The sequence below is a fragment of the Lissotriton vulgaris genome, chromosome 10, assembly GCF_964263255.1.
Source record: "Lissotriton vulgaris chromosome 10, aLisVul1.2, whole genome shotgun sequence".
Classification (NCBI taxonomy): Eukaryota; Metazoa; Chordata; class Amphibia; order Caudata; family Salamandridae; genus Lissotriton; species Lissotriton vulgaris.
In genome coordinates, this window is record NC_141698.1 from 107,027,823 (window position 1) to 107,048,049 (window position 20,227).

Here is a 20,227-nt window from a genome sequence, read left to right on the forward strand (position 1 = left end):
GGCGAGTGGACAGTACTTATCACACCTCTGGTGAGACACCACCTCCGGGGTCGCATCGACCGGGAAGTGGAGGTGCCAGATGAAAGCCCTTTAGAATACAGACTCCTAGAGACCCCAATTCTCGGACATGCCATTTTGGTTATCTGTGGTACCCTATTGACCATCTGCACCTTCTCACTCATGAAACTGCTGGAGAAATGGGAGGAGGACCTCAGCGCTCCTAGAGGAGGATGACTGGGGGTGGTCTGCCGCTATCCAAGCGAGATGGCAATCAGGGCAGGATTCAGGTTGATACAGCTCAAAATACTACACCAGATCTCAATTATTAGGGATGGGGAAGACCGGGACAGATAAATGCCTGAAGGGGTGCATGCAACGAGGCACATTTGTACAAATATTATAGGACTACCCACAGATCCGTCCATTCTGGGAGGTAGTTTGGGGGACGAATTCTTAGGTGCTGGAGGTGCTCCTGGAACTGAATCCAAAGGTAGTGATGATGGGCATAAGGGGCAAACAAACACTTCGAAAAACATGCTCACCTTTTTTGCAATGAGGTGCTGATGATTGCTAGATGTGATATTATCCAGAAATGGCCCCTACAGCGAGGTGGTGGGCAGACAATAAGGACTAGTGCACGAGAGTGGAGGAGCAGATTTTTAAAGCTTGTGGATGCCCCAAAAAATTCATTAAAATATGGGTTCGTGGAGACAGCGGGGAGGATGAACTGTTGGATGTGGATAATAGAGGGGTCTGAAAGAGGATGCTGTGGTTTGATTTTGGTGCAATCTGTATAGGTACTTGCACAATCTGGAGATGTGAGGTATTGAGAGACTGACACTGGGACTACTCCATACAGCTGGACCGTGAGCCAGTACGGTGAAGAGGGAGGGGGGGGGGGGGGGTGTTATATTTCAATTTTGGTTTTGTATCTGTTAGAAAATGAAATTAAACAGAATACCAAAAAATAAACTGAGGTCAGTGTGCTGGGATTGAGCCTAGACAGGTACGGGCCATGTCACTTCTGGTGCGTATGCTGCCATACAGAGCCGAAAACACCACCTGCCAGCACACCAAGGATTCGCTAAAATATTCTAAGGCAAGGAATCTGCAGCTAGATAGACGCTCTACCAGTTAAGGTGTTGCGAAGGTAAGTAACTTGTTCTTCTGCTGCACCAGGAAGCTGAAAAAATATGACTATAGGCTCTCGAACACAACAAAGAACTGTCTGCATAGCATGTCTCGGGTTGCAGAAAAACCTGGCAGATTATCTCAGCAGAAAAACTTCAGACATTCACAAATAAATGATAGACGACAAATAGCTAAATATGATATTCCACAGACAGGAAAACCCAAGTTAGGAGCATGTTTACAAAGATCAGAACAGGACAAGTCATCGATTTGAGAGCAGGTGATATTGCTGTGGATCAAACGGCGAAGCTCTGGTGTGTTTTTTAGGAAAGGGCAATTAATTTAGACATTCTCTCCAATTCCCTTAATACCAATAGATATCTGCAAGAACATGACAGAGCTGCACAGCGTCATATTGGCTCTCACTTTGCAGAGCCAACATTGGGTTACAGAACCGTGGAATATGTCAGAACAGATCCAGATAAAATTCAAACCAGGCTCTAAACTTCGGTCAAATAATGGGGTACAAATATTTCACACTTTTTCTCAGTCCCTGTATTTGGCTCATCAGGGCTTAGAATTTGGTCATCCGAATATACTTGAAGCATTCTGCCAAGTTATTCGAGCAGCCAGTGCAACTTCTACTATTAAGACGTGCTATGAAATAGAAGACATTTGTTCTTTGGGCAAAGAAAGAAAATCTGAATACTCTGAAATGCAATTGTTTGAACTTTTGACTTATCTGCTCAAATTGGCTGGATCTGGGCTCAGTTTTACATCAATCGGAGTTCATTTGGCGACAATTTCAAGATGTCTGAGAAAACCCGATATACTCAATCTTTATATTTCAAGAATCATCAAAGACAGCCAAGCTACTCCTTTATGGGAGCTGGCAGCGTTAATGACGCCACCCTTTTAACCATTTCACAGATCAAGGTTACACCCACTTTCTTGGAAAACTGCATTTTTACTGACAATAACATTCATCAGAAATGTGGGTGAACTTCAGGCACTCTTGTAAGGAACCTTAGCTACGATTTTTCAAAAACAATGTTTAGTCCAAAGGTTTCTATATCGTTCTATCTGAATCAATACATTTCTACGCCTACATTCTTTCCAAACCTTAAAAAAACACTTTACACTCTTTGGACAACAAAAGATACTATATATTCTTCCGCCAAAAAAAAGGATTTTTGTCATCCTTTGGCTGTCTGAACACGGGTATCCCATAACAAAGCAGACTTTGGTCAAATGGATTGTTTCTTGTATTTCAGTGGCCCAGAAGCTTATGAACAGGTCACTGGGGCTGTCACAGCTCACTGGTCTAGGAATTTGGCCGCCACTACGGCTCTCTTTCCTGGAGTTTCTCTAAAAGACATTTGTAAGTCAGTAACGTGTAGGACAATGCATGCGTCCTCCAAGTATTACGGTATCGATGTGGAAACCAGAAAAGAAGCGTCAGTAAGAAGGCAGCACTTTCTAACCTGTTTCCATAATAGCCATTTTGAAGGTGAGCTTCATTTCCCATCTTCCTTTTTATTATTCAATACCACTAGCTTAATTTTGACGCAAGCATGTGCAGCTATGAAAGATTCAATGCTGGAGAGCTAAACTGGCTATTTACATGTAACTTTGGCTCTCCAGGGGGGGGCGGAGCTAGCTCGCAACCACGATGGCTGCTTGAGCCGAGTGATCCCCCGCTCCTAATACTATCCTGTACAATATCCTGCCCTCAGCTGTGGACTGAGTGATCTGCCCCGCTGTACCTGGGCTTCGTAGTACCTAGGGTGAATTTGGAGTGTTCTACAACCGCATACTCACCTGGGGGAGCGGCAACGACTCGCTGGGCCTGATCGCGCAGGAGAGGACGGCGCTACCATTGCCTGGCTGTGAGACGAGCTGAGGGCCCCCATGGTGCCGCCGCGGCTGTACCGCTGCACTGACCGCCTCACAGTCTGCTGGTGAGATCTGCGGCCGGCGTGAGGGGCGGGCGACCCCGGACCCGGAAATGGAGGCGGGGAGTGGAGCGCGGCTTGGAGCCTGCGGCCACGCTGATCTACCCGGGCGCCCGGCTCTGCTCCGGCCTTTGGAGCTGCCGATTGTGACAGGGACCCCACCGGCCGGCGCTGCTGTAGAGGAGGAGGAGCGCGGAACCGCCCCTGGCGAATTCGCTGCACCTGCTGGACGCCCGTGAGACCCGTGGCCACTCGCTTGGGGTTGTGATCGGGTGTCCCCCCCCCCCCCCCCTCCCCTCCCCCAGCTGGTGTGGTGAGGAGAGGCGGAGGCTGGCGGGCATTAGCTGCGACAGAGCGAGGAGACGTGGAGCGCACTGCGGAGGAGGCCTACCTGCCCTGAGGCGATACAGCGCTGCCTCTGCTGTTGCGCCGGTGAGAGGAGCGGTGCGAGACTCTGACTGCGAACAACATAGCTGTAGGTACCATGGGGGATCGTGAGGCGGGGAGCCGTTGGATCACGCGCGAAGTGCGGAGGAGCCGCGACTAGAACTGCTGGTGCCGCTGACCTGGGTGTCTGCCTTGCCGGCCCCTGATCCACGAGGTGGTTGGATTCCTAACCCCTGAACTGCCCCACGCCTGATTACTCACTGCTTCTGGGAGAGTTGCCGCCTGATTCAGCCGCCTTGCTGCAACCGAGGCGTGAGTGGTGACTGTGAGGAGGGGGTCCCCCCTTGTGCCCCCACACGACGAACCTGAGCGCCTGCCCTGCTGGCCTGATCCCGGCTCCTGGATATCCCGGGGCCGTGTTTGGCTGCTGATACTGCGCTGACGGTTGGAGAGAGCGGAGCCTAGCCCCGGGTTGCAAGGGGCCACCGCACTTACTGGGACTTTCGACTGAGGGCGATTGGCGACTGAGGTGTCGCAATGGGATGCCCAGATAGAACTCAACCTAAATTGACCTTCGAAAACAAATGGTCTAAATCCAGTGACTCCACATCGGGGACGGAGAGGGGTGAGGCAGAGTCTGCTGCGGAGAGCGTCCCGCAGGAGCCGGACATTCGCAGTATTTTACTCGCCATGGAAAAGAATTTGCAAGGCGGGATCACCTCATTGGGTACAAAGATGAACGCCCTAACATACCCAATGGACAGGATGGTGGAGCGGTTAGACAAATACGCAGAACGCCTGGACATGTCCGAGCGCCGCTATGTGAGGTGGAGGAGGCGCAGACTGCTCTTGACTCGGAACATAAGCAGCTTGGCAAAGTGATCCAACTCCTGCAGGATAAATCCGAGGATTTGGAGGCGCGGTCCCGTTGATGTAACATACGCATTACGGGTCTGCCGGTAAGTACGCAGACAGGCAACATGGAGCTGTTTGTTGAGGCCCTTCTGAAAAAACTGCTGGGGGAGACGGTCTTCTCGGACATGTTCGTAATTGAGAGAGCACATCGTACCTTGGGACCGAGACCTAAACCCGGGGCCCCTCCACGTCCCATCATCGCCAAACTCCTTAATTACAGGGACCGGGACACGCCACTAAGGCTCGCAAGAGAGAAACAACTGCTGAAGTATGAGGGCTCCCTCTTTCCTGATTTTACTGCAAGGGTGCAGGAGGCGAGGAGACAGTTTGTGCCGACGAAGCGCCAACTGCGTGAGATGGGCGCCGATTACGCTATGTTATACCCAGCAAAATTGTGAGTCAATCGTCAGGGGAAGTCCTTGATCTTTACAGATCCGAGAGCGCTCCAGAAAGCACTGAAAGAATGGCGCAGGGACTCGCGACGCACGTCGGAGAGTGGCCGACCTGAAGACTTTGTGGAAGGCTCCCTACGATCAAGACTGAGTACATGGACTGCGCCCTGAGGAGGTCTAGGAATGGCCCCGGGGTGATGTATGGATATGTGGGACTGCCCATGATGTCTGTTGCTGATGCTTGAGGTTTTAAGGGCGGGCGCTGATGTCATCCTACTTCTACGTACCGATGGCGCTCTGGGATTGAGGTTGGCATGGGGGGCAGGGGGAGAGGGTTGCAGTATGTGGATCGATCAGTTGCTAGAGCTCGATTATGTGTCTTTGCAACCTCAGATCACCTGCCCCCCAAATGCATAATTAAGACTTATGGCCTTGCGCCGATGCACCTGTCCCGATGGCCATGCTCTGCGGCGATTACCTGCCTGAGCCTGACCGCAGGGGACCGGATTAAGGGACTGTAAGGTTGCCTGCCAGGGAGAGCGACATTGCTGGACATAGTTCTTTGCAGATCTCTACTGTTTGTGGAACATTGATCTAACACACGTGACCACTGGCTAGGGTTTCTTACCCTTCATTGTAGGAGCGGGGGGGGTGGGGCGTGGCGACGAGTTCATTAGTTTGCATGTGCTTCAGATTTGTTGTTAGCGACCTACCTACGCCCCTGCGTGTTACACATCTTACTAAGGGAAACTTCTCCGCGAGGAGAGCCCTCTGTTTGGTTAGCTTTTTATTCTTTTTGTCTTGGTTTTTGGTTGATGGGAGGGAGGGTGGGAATTGGGGGGGATCTGGAATTGGGATGTGGGTTGCAGTGGGGCTTGGGGCTGGAGGGGAGGAGGACCGCAGCCTAGTTGGGGTTGGGCAGGCGTGGGAGGGGGGTGGTGGGGAACAGCGGAGGTTTTCTCCTGACCTGACAGGGGGAAGGGGGGGGGGGGGTTGTTCATTGGCTTGTTGTTTGGCTGTGCACCTTGTTGGCGTGAATTGGCAGACGCGATGGTCATGGGCGGGGACGGCGACACCCAGCATTATACTTTTCACTCCCTCACCACTATGACACAGCAGAATCATGATTCTGACACGATCACACTGCTGACATTGAACGTTCGCGGCCAGAACGATCATAGAAAGGTCAGGCGCGTACTTCAGTTCCTCTCTAGACATGCGATAGATATCGCATTATTCCAGGAGACCCACCTGCGCCCCGACTCACAGACCTTGAATTACAGGGAGTTAGCTAATAATATACATGCTGCAGGCTTCAACTCACATGCCAGGGGCGTCTTGACCTGGGTGAACCCTAAATCCTCACTGACTTTGACCCCGATAGATACTGACGGGGAGGGGCGTTATGTCATCACAAAATGTACAGGAAAGGGAATGATTCTACATGTAGTTAATACTTATGGCCCCAACTTTGACTGCCCTAACTTTTATTTAAGATTGGCCTCTAGGGTGCGCGACCTCTGTGGAGAGCATATCTTATGGGGGGGTGATTTTAATATGGTTCGCCAGCCTGCACTGGATAGATCTGACGGGCCTGACCCGCGCCCTTCGGTCTCTGCCAGAGCTCTGGAGGCTGAAATGACACGACTGGGACTGCAGGATGCGTGGTGCGCTAGCTACCCGTCTCAGGGGGGGTACACACACTATTCAGCTCAGCATGATATTCACACTTGCATTGACTACTGTTTGGTCGCCTTTCTTTGATACAGGCGTGTTCAACGCTACCACGTACATATTCGGACCACTCACCGGTCCTGGTGACCCTTCGTGCTCCGGCGAGGCGTCCCCCCCCCTTTCACCTGGCGCCTCCCTCCCTACTCGCTGTTGGACGGTGCATTACGGGAAGAGTTGGCCAATGCTATAGAGGAATACTTTGACAATAATGTCGGCTCGGTCGACTCCTTTTTAACGATATGGGAGGCCTTCAAGGCGTTTATACGGGGAGTGGCCATATCCAAACACGCGGGCGTCCTCAAATCCATTAGGGGCCGTTTGACAATACTCGAAAACAAGATTAGGGACATTGAAGCGCGTTGTCTTCCCGACCCGGGTGAGGAACTACAGCGAGACTTGGCCCAAACGATCCGTGAATTTCATGAGGAGGCAGACTTGGAGGTGAAACATTTGGGGAAGTACGCCATAGCGAGATCGTATGGCGAGGTTGAGTGCCCGGGCGCGGTACTGGCGCGGATGGCGAAGCAGCGCAGACAATGTGCAGTGACGCCAGAGTTGAGATCCCCGCAGTCTGGGGAGCAGTTGCCTGACGAGCAGGTGGCGGCCTGTTTCCGGGACTACTACGCTTCACTGTACGCCTTCAGGGGGCCTACTCCGGAGGAACGTATCCTAGACTTTCTGACACATATCCAGCTACCGTGGTTGACTGATACGCATCGCAAGTTCCTGGCCCGGCCCTTTGAGAGGGAGGAGGTGGTTTGTGTGTTGACGTCTATGAGGGCTGGAAGTGCACCGGGCAGTGATGGCCTGACGGTATCATTCTACAAGACTTATTCAGATTTACTGATCCCCACATTGTTAACACTTGTAGAGCAGATGACAGAGGGAGGCGTGATGCCCCCACAATGCGAGAAGCTATTATAGTCGCTATACTAAAGCCCGGGAAGCCCCTGGATGTCTGTGCCTCGTACTGGCCGCTCTCATTGCCTAATGTAGACGCGAAGATCTTTGCGAAAATCATTGCTAACCGCCTCAGCTCGCTGATCCCAACGCTGGTCGCTCCGGAACAAGCAGGCTTTGTCCCAGGCCGCAACCTCACGTAAAACCTGAGGACTGTGTTCGCGGCATTTCAACATACGCGCCAGGAGGTCCCCGCGGTGGCGGTCTTCCTGGACATGGAAAAGGCATTTGATTCTGTCAAGTGGCCGTTCCTTAGGCTAGTGTTGTGACGTATGGGAGTGGGCGACCTCTTCCTACACTTATTGGGCACGCACTATGCTTCTCCCACGGCCCAGGTTCGCATAGGCTCGCTTACAACTGAGTCTGCTGCGTGGCACCAGACAGGGCTGCCCCCTCTCCCCCCTTCTGTACGCCTTAGCTGCGGAGCCCCTGGCTTGTGCCTTCCATGAATATCACGGCCTCAGTGGTATACAGTTCCCCATGTACAACTTGATTGTGTCTACGTATGCGGATGACACCCTGCTGTACGTACGGCGCCCGGAGGATAACCTCTCGACGGTACTAAGGGAGGTGGTGCTGTTTAGTTCGTTATCAGGAATACATGTGAACTGGAATAAGACAGTGATGTTCCCTCTTACGCCCGCCACTAAGAGAGTGGAGCCGTAATACCCAATTCAATGGACCACAGACTCGCTTCGGTACTTGGGGATTAAGTTGCACACTGACTCGGAGGTGGTACTTAGGGAAAATTACGGGGTAGCTCTTTCCAAATTGGAAGATAGTGTGAACAAATGGATATAACTTCCCTTGTCATTGATGGGGCGCATATCCCTGCTGAAAATGATCGTGCTCCCCCGCTTCTTATTCCTATTCAGCAACGTTCCCATGGTCCCCTCGGGGACGTTCTTTCGGCAGCCTCACACTCTTGTGCTGCGACTGGTATGGGCCGGGAAGCAGCCTCGGGTGGCATGGGACATTCTCATACACCCATACGAGGAGGGGGGACTAAATGCTCCTGACATGGAGCTCTATTACTGTGCCGCACAGAGCGCACACGCGCACGGCTGGATACACGGCCCGGCTGATGGGCCGCATTTGCGCATAGAAACGATCGTTGCATCTCCAGCTCCGCTCCCGGCGCTGACGTCTCAACCTAGAGATCGACAGACGGGCATTCTAGATTCTTTGAACGCTGTGACGCATGCATGCAAAAACATCAGTTGATGGACAGAATGCAGAAAAATGTCATACATTCACCCCAGTACAGAGATCTGGGCCTAAATCCATCGTTTTTTTGCACTCCACACCACCCCAGTTTAGAATTGAATTTGAATTTGAATTTGAATTTAAAATTATTTATAAAGCGCACGTTCACCAGCGGTTTCATGGCGCTGCAACTAACATATATCTGGGCGAGGGAAGCTGGGGCTGAGTTAAAAAGAGAAAAAGAACTGCTAATGAACTAATTAAAAGATTTAGTAAACAAATAAGCTTTGAGCTGTTTCCGGAATTGCGGATAGAGAGTTAAGGCTCTAAGCTCGAGAGGTAGGGAGTTCCAGAGGAGTGGAGCGAGGGTCGCAAATTTCGATCCACCCCATTTCTTCCTCCGGAATCGCGGGACTGTGAGAAGGGATTGAGTGGATGACCGTAGTTCCCTGGAGGGAACGTAGGGGATGATCTCGGATGAAATAAAAACAGGTGCTGTGCCCAGTCGTGCTTGGAAGGTGATGGAAGCAAGCTTAAACTGGAAACGCGCGCGGACAGGGAGCCAGTGTAGGGACTTGAGGAGGGGAGTGATGTGGTGAAACTTAGGTAGTTTGAACACCACTCTAACATTCTCCTGAGGCGGAAAGCCGGGAGCGCTGCTAATTGTTTTTTAAAAACTTGTGTATTTCTGTGTTTTTACCTGCACTACAGCTAGGATTCCAGCCTCACTCTTGACCCCCAGACAGCCGATCTTGACGATGTCACTGGGAATCCTCCCTCGCTGCCGCCATCAACAGCGAGCGAGCTAGCTCCGCCCACTTCGCCGGTTTAGACATGGCCATATGCAAATCAGGCTTTACCCTGTGCCTCATGGGAACAGTCCAGCCCGAACTGCCAAGCCATGTATTTCCTGGACCAGAATCAAGCATCCTATGACCGGTTTCTGGCTATCAGCCGTCTTCAGCCAGGATAGCTTGACTCCAGTGGTGTGGAAAGCATGGGACTCAATCTGAGAATACCCATCCCACTCGGGGTGACAAATGTAAAAACAACAGTTGATGGACAGAATGCAGAACAATGTCATACATTCACCCCAGTACAGAGATCTGGGCCTAAATCCATCTTTTTTTTGCACTCCACACTACCCCAGTTCAGACATGGCCATATGCAAATCAGACTTGACCCTGTGCCTCATGGGAACAGACCAGCCTGAACTGCCAAGCCATGTCTTTCCTGGACCGGAATTAAACATCCTAGGACCGGTTTATGGCTACCAGCATGCATGGCATCACCTTATGAACGCTCAGGCCAGCTTGCTGCTATACGCTCCAGGGGCATACATTCACGCCAGTACAGAGATCTAGGCCTAAATCCATCGTTTTTTTGCACTCCACACCACCCCAGTTCAGACATGGCCATATGCAAATCAGGCTTTACCCTGTGCCTCATGGGAGCAGTCCAGCCCGAACTGCCAAGCCATGTATTTCCTGGACCGGAATCAAGCATCCTAGGACCGGTTTCTGGCTATCAGCCGTCTTCAGCCAGGATAGCTTGACTCCAGTGGTGTGGAGAGCATGGGACTCGCGTCCGAGCATACCCATCCCACTCGGGGTGACAAATGCAAAAACAGTTGATGGACAGAATGCAGAACAATGTCATACATTCACCCCAGTACAGAGATCTGGGCCTAAATCCATCGTTTTTTTGCACTTTACACCACCCCAGTTCAGACATGGCCATATGCAAATCAGACTTGACCCTGTGCCTCATGGGAACAGACCAGCCCGAACTGCCAAGCCATGTCTTTCCTGGACCGGAATTAAGCATCCTAGGACCGGTTTATGGCTACCAGCATGCATGGCATCACCTTATGAACGCTCAGGCCAGCTTGCTGCTATACGCTCCAGGGGCACATCTAGAATTGTGTACATGGCTCCCCCCTTGCAGGGATAGAGGAGTAGTATCTGCCCTGGCTAAACCGGATGTTGCTCACGTGGGCGACCTATTCGCTGAGGGCAGGGTCCGCACCTGGGAGGAAATAGCCTTAGAGGGCGCTCCTGGGAACTCTCCTACTCCCTCGTTTTCAGTTTCATAGAGTCCAACATGCTTTGAGGGGGTTGCTGGGTGAGGATATGGCTGAACCTCAGGCAGTTTTGGCATATGATTTCGTAGTGAATGCTAAGACGCCGGCCAAATTGATCACAAACTTGTACCGTATTACGCTTACAGAGAGGGCGACAGACTATAATAAACCTCGCCTGGCATGGCAGACTGACCTGGCGTTGGACCTCCTTGAGGAAAAATTGAGATATTGCTGTGCCAATGTAAAAAGGGTGTCCTGAATGGCCGCCATCGTCTGACACATTTTAAATTCCTAAATGTTATACTCCAGCGCTACGGGCTGAGGGATAGTCCTAGTTATGAGCGCTGCAGGGAACAGATGTCCGACTTTTTGCACTTAGCTTGGCTCTGTCCGAAGGTTTCGGACGTCTGGTGCATGGTATACGGTGAAGTGAACAAGGTTACTGGGCTAACACTGGCCCCTAGTCAACTATTGGCCCTTCTGGGGTATTCTAAAGACGTGCCGCCTGACAGACGGAGGCTCGTTGATATGGCCTTCTTGATTGCTAAGAGGTGTGTTGCGCTTACTTGGATGCGCGTACCGACACCGATGCTCACTAAATGGTCTCGTGACATGTTATACTGTTGCACGCAGACAGAGTTATATAGCGAACTATTACCACCTCGCAATCGTCCCAAGAATTACTGGGCACTGTACTTGGAGGGGCCCCTGACCTGGAGGACACACAATCAACGGAGCTGGAGGGACAGGGAGTAGACAAGACACAGCACACTGTAGAGGAGACTGCTAACTAGAGAACGATGACGGTGGCCACCACCCCTGGACATTGAAGGGGTACTGTGAGGAAGGTTGCTGCCTACGGCAAGGGGTGATACTGTGTGAATGTCATCACTGTATACAGTGAGGGAGTACATGCCTAATTGCCGATTTGTGATTTACATGTTGAAAAGAACCGGTGATAATACTGTTTCATCTGTGCCTGCCTTATGCCACATGCTTGTGTATCTTTGCAATTTTAAAGGGAGAGTGGGGACCCAATATACCCTTGCAGGCTTGGGCAGTGAAGTTTACAAAACAAGGAGGACATTGGCCTACAAGGGATTTTGTTTATCTGTAATTATTTGTGATTCTTTGATCAGTAAAACTACTCGAAATCACACTCTCATTGGTAGTGGACAACAGAATTGATCAAAACAATAGATGCATCAGTTGGTCACAGCTGTTTATTAAAACAAGCAAATAATAAATCATACACGGGGCAAACAAATTATTTTAGAGAAATATGTATTCATATATTCAATATATGTACCATAAAAAGTTTTATCAGGGATGATAACAAATATGGTAGCAACAACACATAGTTTGCAAGGTGACGTCAGTTGACCTGTACAAAAAAACGATGTTAACATCTTCTCTGTAAAATTAAAAACAATCAATGTTCTGAAGAGAAAGATGATCAAGTCTGGATCTTTGCAACGCCAACGATAAGCCATTTGATTGTACGTATGTTTTTGAAATGCCAATAAAAATAAATAAAAAAAAAAAAAACTTTGGCTCTCCAGCATTGGAATCTTTCACAGATTCATATTCAAACCCTACTCCTTCCCTTTTATGAGCCTCTTCATGTATATCTTATTCTCAGAAGCTAGTAAACCTGAGAGTTGGAAGACTCTGTCAAGGGAAGGGCGAGGGTGCTGGTTTCTGATTTGCTGAAGTTTGAGTCACACAAAGAGGTGGGCGTGTGTGCTTTATAGACTTTTCAATGTTATGCACTGTGCTTTACTAAGGGATCCCAGCCTGAAAACGGAGAATGATTTGAACATTTGAATCTATGAAAGTTAACAATACCGAAGAACCGACGTTACAGGTGAGCAATGCATTTTCATCCTCTATCAGTCATTCACAAATGGATGACAACAATTAAAAGTCTGCTCCATCACTGCTATAACAAATTGCTCCGATGTTTAGATGAGTTAAGAACCATCTCAGAAATTTCCTAACAGGAGTAATTGGTGCAGTTTACAAAGTAAAGTTACTAGATGACCGCTTTATCGTGGTCTCTTCAGTTGGGTATTAGTTTGATTTTAAGGCCCAAATTATGGCACAGTTAGATAACCACTAACAAGTATATGAAATGAGGCTTTTCTTTCAGTGTTTTAAATATGGGTCAGAATTAACGGTTCACAATGGTGATTACATGTTTTTTGCAGCCTTATTCACCAATGACTGAAAGGTCGGTTTGAGATCAAACAAAAAGACTAGGCTCTTGACCTTAGACAGAGGGGCATTGCACAAATGTTAGAGAATTTAAAAAATAAAATGAAAATCTTACTTCTATCAACACCCTGCCGCCATTATGATGTCTTGAGATCCCTGTCTGAAACATGAACGCATGTTGACAAATGTCATGTCTTGATGCGCAGTGTCACGTGGCACTGATAGCTGGTATCACTTATAATCATGGCTGGCATCTTCCCCAGCTAGAGGTTTTTTGTTTATTACCAGGAGAGTCAACTCAGTTACTCCAGCTGTTCTCTATCCAGATTAGTAATCCACTCAAAAGAAATGTTTCTTCAAAGGATCCTGCCGTTGCTGGCAGTGATCTTGAAACAGATGAAATGCTTTAGAGGTCATTTTACGAATGTTACTGGGCAGAGACAACCCTCAGTGCAATGGAATGAAGCTCTGCAGGTGATGTGGCATCAATCAAGATATTGCTAGCAGGAAAGGTGCATCCCCTCAGCGGCCAATCCCAAGCAATGATGGCTCCATTGGATATACTCCAATACTCCCAAACATTTGTTTTTCAGCTAAATGGAAAATGAACATATACACCAAGGTTTCCAATGAGTCGGTTATTAGGGCAGAAACAATTGAATTTCATATAAATGTTTTAATGTACTTGGAAATGGTTCATAGAATAGAACATTACAGTGTTGTTCGTATTATGTATATATCATCAGTGGTCTTGTGGGTAACTTCTTAGTGGTCCTCTCCAGGTGGTGAATCGTAACCTGCAGAATGCCAATTTTCACATTGCCCAGTATAACAGAATCATCGCTGAGCTTCGTAAAGAAATACAACGTCTGAAGGGCAAAGATGAGCAGCATGAGAAAATGAAAGAAAGTAAACTCGACATCAGGGACATACAAGGTAAATGTGGATGTGTTGTACACATTTTTTCTATTGCTTCCATTATAACAAACTGTTAGTTTTTTTTCATTTTGCTAACATTGGCAGATTTGAACCATGCTGAGTTGAGATTAGCCTCCCTTATCCAGTATTGGGGTATCTTTCATAGATTCACATGCCTGAATCATCCCCTGTCGCCACGGTGGGAGTCCCACGGTATATAAAAAAGCAGTGCCAAAAGTAAATTACAGTAGTAGGCCCTATAGGAAGGCCTGAGGCCTAGATTGTAGTAGCCTATCTACCTCATTATGCTAAAAAGACCAAAGTCTTTGCACCAACCAATCAGGTCACAGCAGCCTTTAGAACCCTCTCTGCAGAGCCAGTTCTCCTCAGATTTTCACCGCACGTTGTGTGGAAGGGAGTCTCCCTGAGTCTTGACTCAGTTTTCTTCATCAAAGCTTCAGGATGTCTGACAAGAAGGCCTTGTTTAGACCTTGTAGAACATGCGAGAAAAAAAGGTCCATGTTGATGACCAACATAAGGACTGCATTTATTGCCTTTATCCAAAACATGAGGCAAAAAATTGCAAGATCTGCCTCACCTACCCTTCTAAAACTTTAAGGGATACGGAGGCCAGCGTACTTTTGTGGCTAAAATCCTCTTCTACGGATGACGATGACAGAGCCTCTACCTCCAGTAAGAGAGCGAGATCTCAAGAGGATAATTCAAGTGAGGGGAGAAAACAGGTTAAAACCTCCCACTCCACTTCAGGCTCTTCACAGAGATCTCCATCTAATATCTCTGGAGCCTCAGCCACCAAGAAATCTACTAAGAAAACTGTGAATAAGAGCTCTTCTGTCTCCTCATCTGTGACTACCATTTCTACTTCTACTTCTTCACCTATGGCTATGATCTCCACTACAGCCATCACTTCTCCTATCCTGTCTACTAGAATCTGTATTGTGGCTCAAAGAACCCACGTCGACGATTCGTCGACGACTGCCTTGATGACGAAGAAGCCCCCGTCGACGAAGAAGCCCCCGTCGACAAAGTCGTCTACGGTACCGTCGACGTCTGTCTAGTCGATGAAGAAGCAAAGTCCATCGACGTTGAGCCCGTCGACGACATTGACGACGAGTCCGTCCATGGGGGCCCGTCGACGTCGAGCCCGTCAATGATTATCCCATCGACGTCGAGTCCGTCGACGTGGTCCCGTCTACGTCGAGTCCGTCGACGGTGGTCCCGTGGACGTCGAGTCCGTCGAAGGCGGTCCCGTCGTCGTAGAGTCCGGTGACAGCCGTCCCGTGGACGTCGAGTCCATCGACGACGAATCCTTCATCGTCGACCCCGTCGACGATGAACATATCGATGACGACCGTGACACCATTATCACCGGTGGCATCAAGACAAATAGATACTGCTTCATTTAAGCCTTTAGCTGTGAAACAGGTTTTTTCTACCCCGCTTTTTTCAAAGACCTTTCAATTAGTATCATACCAGAGACAGCAAGAATCTTACATTTTGCCACATATGCCCTCTCATCTCCTAGAGACTTATGCTGATGACGAAGAGGAGAGTTTTGAGGATGATGACAATGAGGGAGCTTTTGGAATAGCTCGCCATCCTTCAGAGTTAAATATTAAATGCCAGGAGGATGATGAAGAAGATGATGCTTATTCCGGGCATTATCATCAGGAGGACATTGTGGTCCCTCATCATATAGAATACCGGAGGAGGTCTTAAGTTTCGGAGGCCAGTCATTTACCACCAAGCCTCATCCAAGATTTACAGGCTATGCTGGCAGATTATAAACAACGTTTTCCACCTCAACAGGTTGTGCCTCCAGCGCAACCTGCTGTCCCAGTCTCTCAACCTGGCATTCCACCGCCCAGGTCTCCGGTCATGGAAATTCCACAACCTGCCTTGCCTACGCAGACCCCGGACACTTCTTCGGATGAAGAAGTAGAGGAAGGAGAGTTACCTAATAATCCACAGATGGATCCGTGGGAGGACTACGTTATTACCATGCCGTCTCCACCAACTCCACAGCCTTCAGACTCACTGCCTGAAGACATAGGTGGTTTCCATAATCTCATGCAGCGAGTTGCAACTAGATTTCAGTTGCCGGTGACAGTGGAGCAGACAGAATGTTTCCTCCATGATTTTAAAGAAGAAACTAGGAAGGTGTCAAGAGCCATTCCTAAAATTGATTATATCTGGAAAGAAGGTGTCAAGGTGATGAAAAACCCTGCTTCAGTTCCAGTAGTGTTGCCAAGGATTGATAAAGAAATATCCCGCTCCTTTCACTAGTCCTGCATGTCTCATTGGACACCCGCGGCCGGATTAGGTCATCTCGCAGGCCGCAGAAAAGATCGAAAAACCCAGCCACCCATCACTACACCACCTTATAAGGAGGGGCGTAGTTTGGACCTTATTGGTAAGAAATTTTCCACCATGGCTGCTGCCTCGATCAGAGCTGCAAATCCTTTAGCGATTATAGGGTGCTACGATTGCCAAATGTGGTCCGAGATGGCTGGTTTGATTTATCTAATCCGAGAGGATAAAAGACAGGAGGCATGGAAGATTTTAACGGAGGGGGAACGTGCAGCTGCAGAAACATTGACTGCACCTTGGATATTGCTAATGCAAACTTTAGACAACTGGCAGGAGCTGCAGTTCTCAGACAACAGGGCTGGCTAAAGGCTACCACCTTTAGGCCCGAAGTCCAACTTAAGATCCTGGACATGGCTTATGATGAAGACTCTCTATTTGGGAAGTACATCAACAAGGCTCTCCAGGCAATCAAGACGGATACTGACACTGCAAGATCCCTAGGTTCTTTGCCGTACAAGAGAGGATCTTTTAGAGGTGCTAGAGGACGTGGATACTCCTCTAGAGGAAACTACTATCAACAAGGCAGACAATATCAACCTCAGTACCGGCAAAGTTATCAGTCTTCTTATCGATAGTCCGGAACAGCTAGTTTCTCTCGCCAAGGTGGACGAAAGCGCACAAACAATCAAGGGCAAGACACTCGCAGAAAACAGTGAGGTCAGCCGGGCGCCAACCTTATTTCCTTCCCTCACTGTGGGCGCGAAGATATCTGCCTTTCAAGAACAGTGGCAGCGGATTACATCCGATCATTGGTTCCTGTACTTAGTACAACATGGTCCCATCCTGGAGTTTGTCTCTAAACTACCAATAATTCACCATGGGGTCCCCTTCCCCCTCATCTTCCCTTATTGTTCAAGGAAGTTCATTCAATGCTCCTCAAGAACGCTATAGAAAAAGTTCCAATACATCAGAGGCAGACAGGCTTCTATTCCTGTTTTTCCTCATAAAAAAGAAATCAGGGGAATGGCGACCGATCCTAGACCTGCGCAAACAACAAATATTTCAAGAAGCAAGGTTTCCGCATGGTCACTTTTTCGGAAATTCTAAATTGCCTCAACGAGGGAGATTTTATGGCTTCTTTGGACATGGAAGACGCATACTTCCACATCCCAATCCATGCAAAATATCAATAGTATCTCCGTTTCACTGTGGCTGGCGCCGATTATCAGTTCAAAGTTCTCCCATTTGGCCTCAAGTCGGCGCCAAGGATTTTTACCAAGTGCCTAGCCCCAGTAGCGGCAGCACTACGCTCATCAGGGATCCAGGTTTTTCCTTACTTGGACGACTGGCTAGTCAAAGGTCCATCAAAATGCAGGGTGCAGAGCGACATAACAGTGTGCCCGCAATCTCTTTGCATCCCTAGGTCTCACTGTCAACGAAAAGAAGTCTCAATTGGTTCAGAAAAGAATCCTACTTTTCTTAGGAGCTTGTCTGGACATGATACAATACAAGGTATTCTTGTCTCAAGAAAGACAGCTCCATCTACAGGCATTGGCCATAAAGCTATCCAAAAGAAAGTCACTTTCGGTTCGCCTCTTTGCTTCACTTCTGGGAATGTGTTCCTCAGCCATAAACCTCATTCCGCTGGCACGTCTCAAAATGCGGCCTCTACAGGAGGAGCTACATCTTCAATGGCAGCAAGCGTCAGGCTCCTTCAAGGACATTATCAAAGTCACCCCACGTATAGTGGATGCTCATTAATGGTGGACACAACTTCACAATCTAAAACAAGGACTCACATTCTTGCAAACTCCTCCAGACTTCGTCCTGACGATGGATGCGTCCATGGAAGGCTGGGGAGGCCATCTCCAAGACTTGCAGGTGCAAGGCAAATGGTCGCAGAAACACAAGAAATGCCACATCAACAGTCTAGAGTTGAGAGCCTTCTTCCTCTCTCTACAAGCGTTCCTCCCCAGAATCGCTGGGTCTTCAGTCCTGGTCCGAACGGACAATACCACCAGCATGTTTTATATAAACAAGCAGGGAGGGACAAGGTCAGCTACACTATCAAAAATGCTCAAGCGTTATGGGAATGGCTAATGCTTCACGACATAACTCTCAAGGTGGAACATGTCAAAGGTCTGCACAATACCCTGGCAGACAAACTGGGCAGATCCTTGTCGGATTGCCACGAATGGGAGCTGGACAACACGCAATTGATCAAGGTGTTTCAGACTTCGGGCAAACCAATGTTGGATTTATTTGCGACCCACCAGAACAAGAAATGCTGGTATTACGCCAGCAGATACCCTCAACAGGGGTCAAGAGGGAATGCCCTGTCCATGCGATGGTCCGGGATTTATGCTTACGCCTTTCCTCCGATCCCGCTGATTCCGCAAGTGTTGCGCAAGATGAAATTGGAGAGCTGCCGTCTCCTGATTGCTCCCAGATGGCCTTGTCAATATTAGTTTCAGGAGCTCATGTTGCTGTCACAGGAGCCTCCGATCAAACTTCTACCGGCTCCAACGTTACTGTCACGCAACAGGGGTCAGATACTTCACCCAGACCCTCAATCTCTGAAATTGCATGCATGGCTCCTAACTTCTTAGAATTCCAACACCTACAAATTCCTCAATACTTCCGGGACATCTTGAAGAAAGCACGAGCCCAGAGCGCGTTGAGACCTATTGTCTGAAATGGAAGCGTTTCTGTTCCTGGTGTGCTTCAAACGCTTTACACCCTATCGAAGCTCAAACAGAGAAAATTCTGCCTTATCTTTTACATTTGGCTCGCTCTGGTCTTTCATTCTCGTCCATAAAGGTCCATTTAGCGGGTTTATCCAGGTTCTGGAAAGTGGCTGACACTCCATCACTATGCTCCTCGTCACTGATAAAACAATGCATGAGGGGTCTTTTCCGGACTTATCCTCCAATTAAACCTTCACCACCGGAATGGGAACTCAACACGGTCCTCTCACAGCTGATGAAGCACCTGTTCGAACCGATCCACAAAGTCGACCTCAAATTCTTGACATGGAAGGTCGCCCTGCTTTTAGCCCTAACTTCTGCCAGGAGAATAGGAGAAATTCAGGCTTTCAATATCAAAGAACCTTTCTTACATTTTTCTCAGGAGTATGTCACTCTCCGAACAAATCCAACTTTCATACCCTAAGTGCCTTCTCAGTTCCATCTGAATGAACCAGTGAAATTGCGGGTTTTCTTCCCAAATCCTACAACCACGGCAGAAAGAACACTACATTCTTTGGACATTAAACAATGTTTAAAGTTTTATCTTCAAAGAAGAAAGAACTTCAGAAAGTCAGAGCAGCTATTCGTGGCTTATGGCCAAACTACACTGGGGAAAGCGGTCACTAAAGCCACAATTTCAAGATGGATAGCCTCTGCGATCCATTTCTGCCATGTTAAAGCTAACCAACCACTACAAAGGATGTAAGGTCTCACTCTACAAGAGCTGTAGCAGCATCCAGAGCATTGTTTGCAGGAGTGACGCTAGAGAACATTTGCCGTGCTGCGACATGGAAGAATGTCCACACGTTTACAAGACATTACTGCCTGCAATCAGCAAATCAAGAGGATGCGGCAGTTGGCCAAGCGGTTTAACGTCACCTGTTTCCATAAGAACATATTCAGGTAACAATGTTTGGTTCATTTTTATGATCTTTGTATACTATTCAGTATTTTTGTTGATGTAAAAGAAGGGCATATTTAACAGATTGCTTGTTTATGTTACGCTAATATTCCTTTCCTGTGGAGTACTAGATGACTACTCTTTTGAATTTAGACATACTTTTATTAGTTTATGGGGGTGCACCACAATAAGTCTCCCACCATCCGCAACAGACTTTTGCCTGGCTTTCTGCTTGCTATTCTGTTTTAGGGATGTGAATCTATGAAAGATACCCCAATACTGGATAAGAAAACAAGTTACTTACCTGTAACTTCAGTTATCCAGTATTGGTATCTTTCATAGATTCACAT

General features: G+C 48.5%; 1 protein-coding gene across 2 annotated transcripts in view; it reads left to right on the plus strand.

Moving 5' to 3' along the window:
• LOC147684768 (kinesin-like protein KIF19) overlaps positions 1-20,227 on the plus strand; it is a 1,367,439-nt gene that overhangs the window by 501,579 nt on the left and 845,633 nt on the right. For both annotated transcript variants that reach the window (XM_086940625.1, XM_086940626.1), the window contains exon 11: positions 13,763-13,916. In XM_086940625.1, coding sequence (XP_086796751.1) covers positions 13,763-13,916 — 154 coding nt within the window. The remainder of the gene's footprint in view (positions 1-13,762; positions 13,917-20,227) is intronic.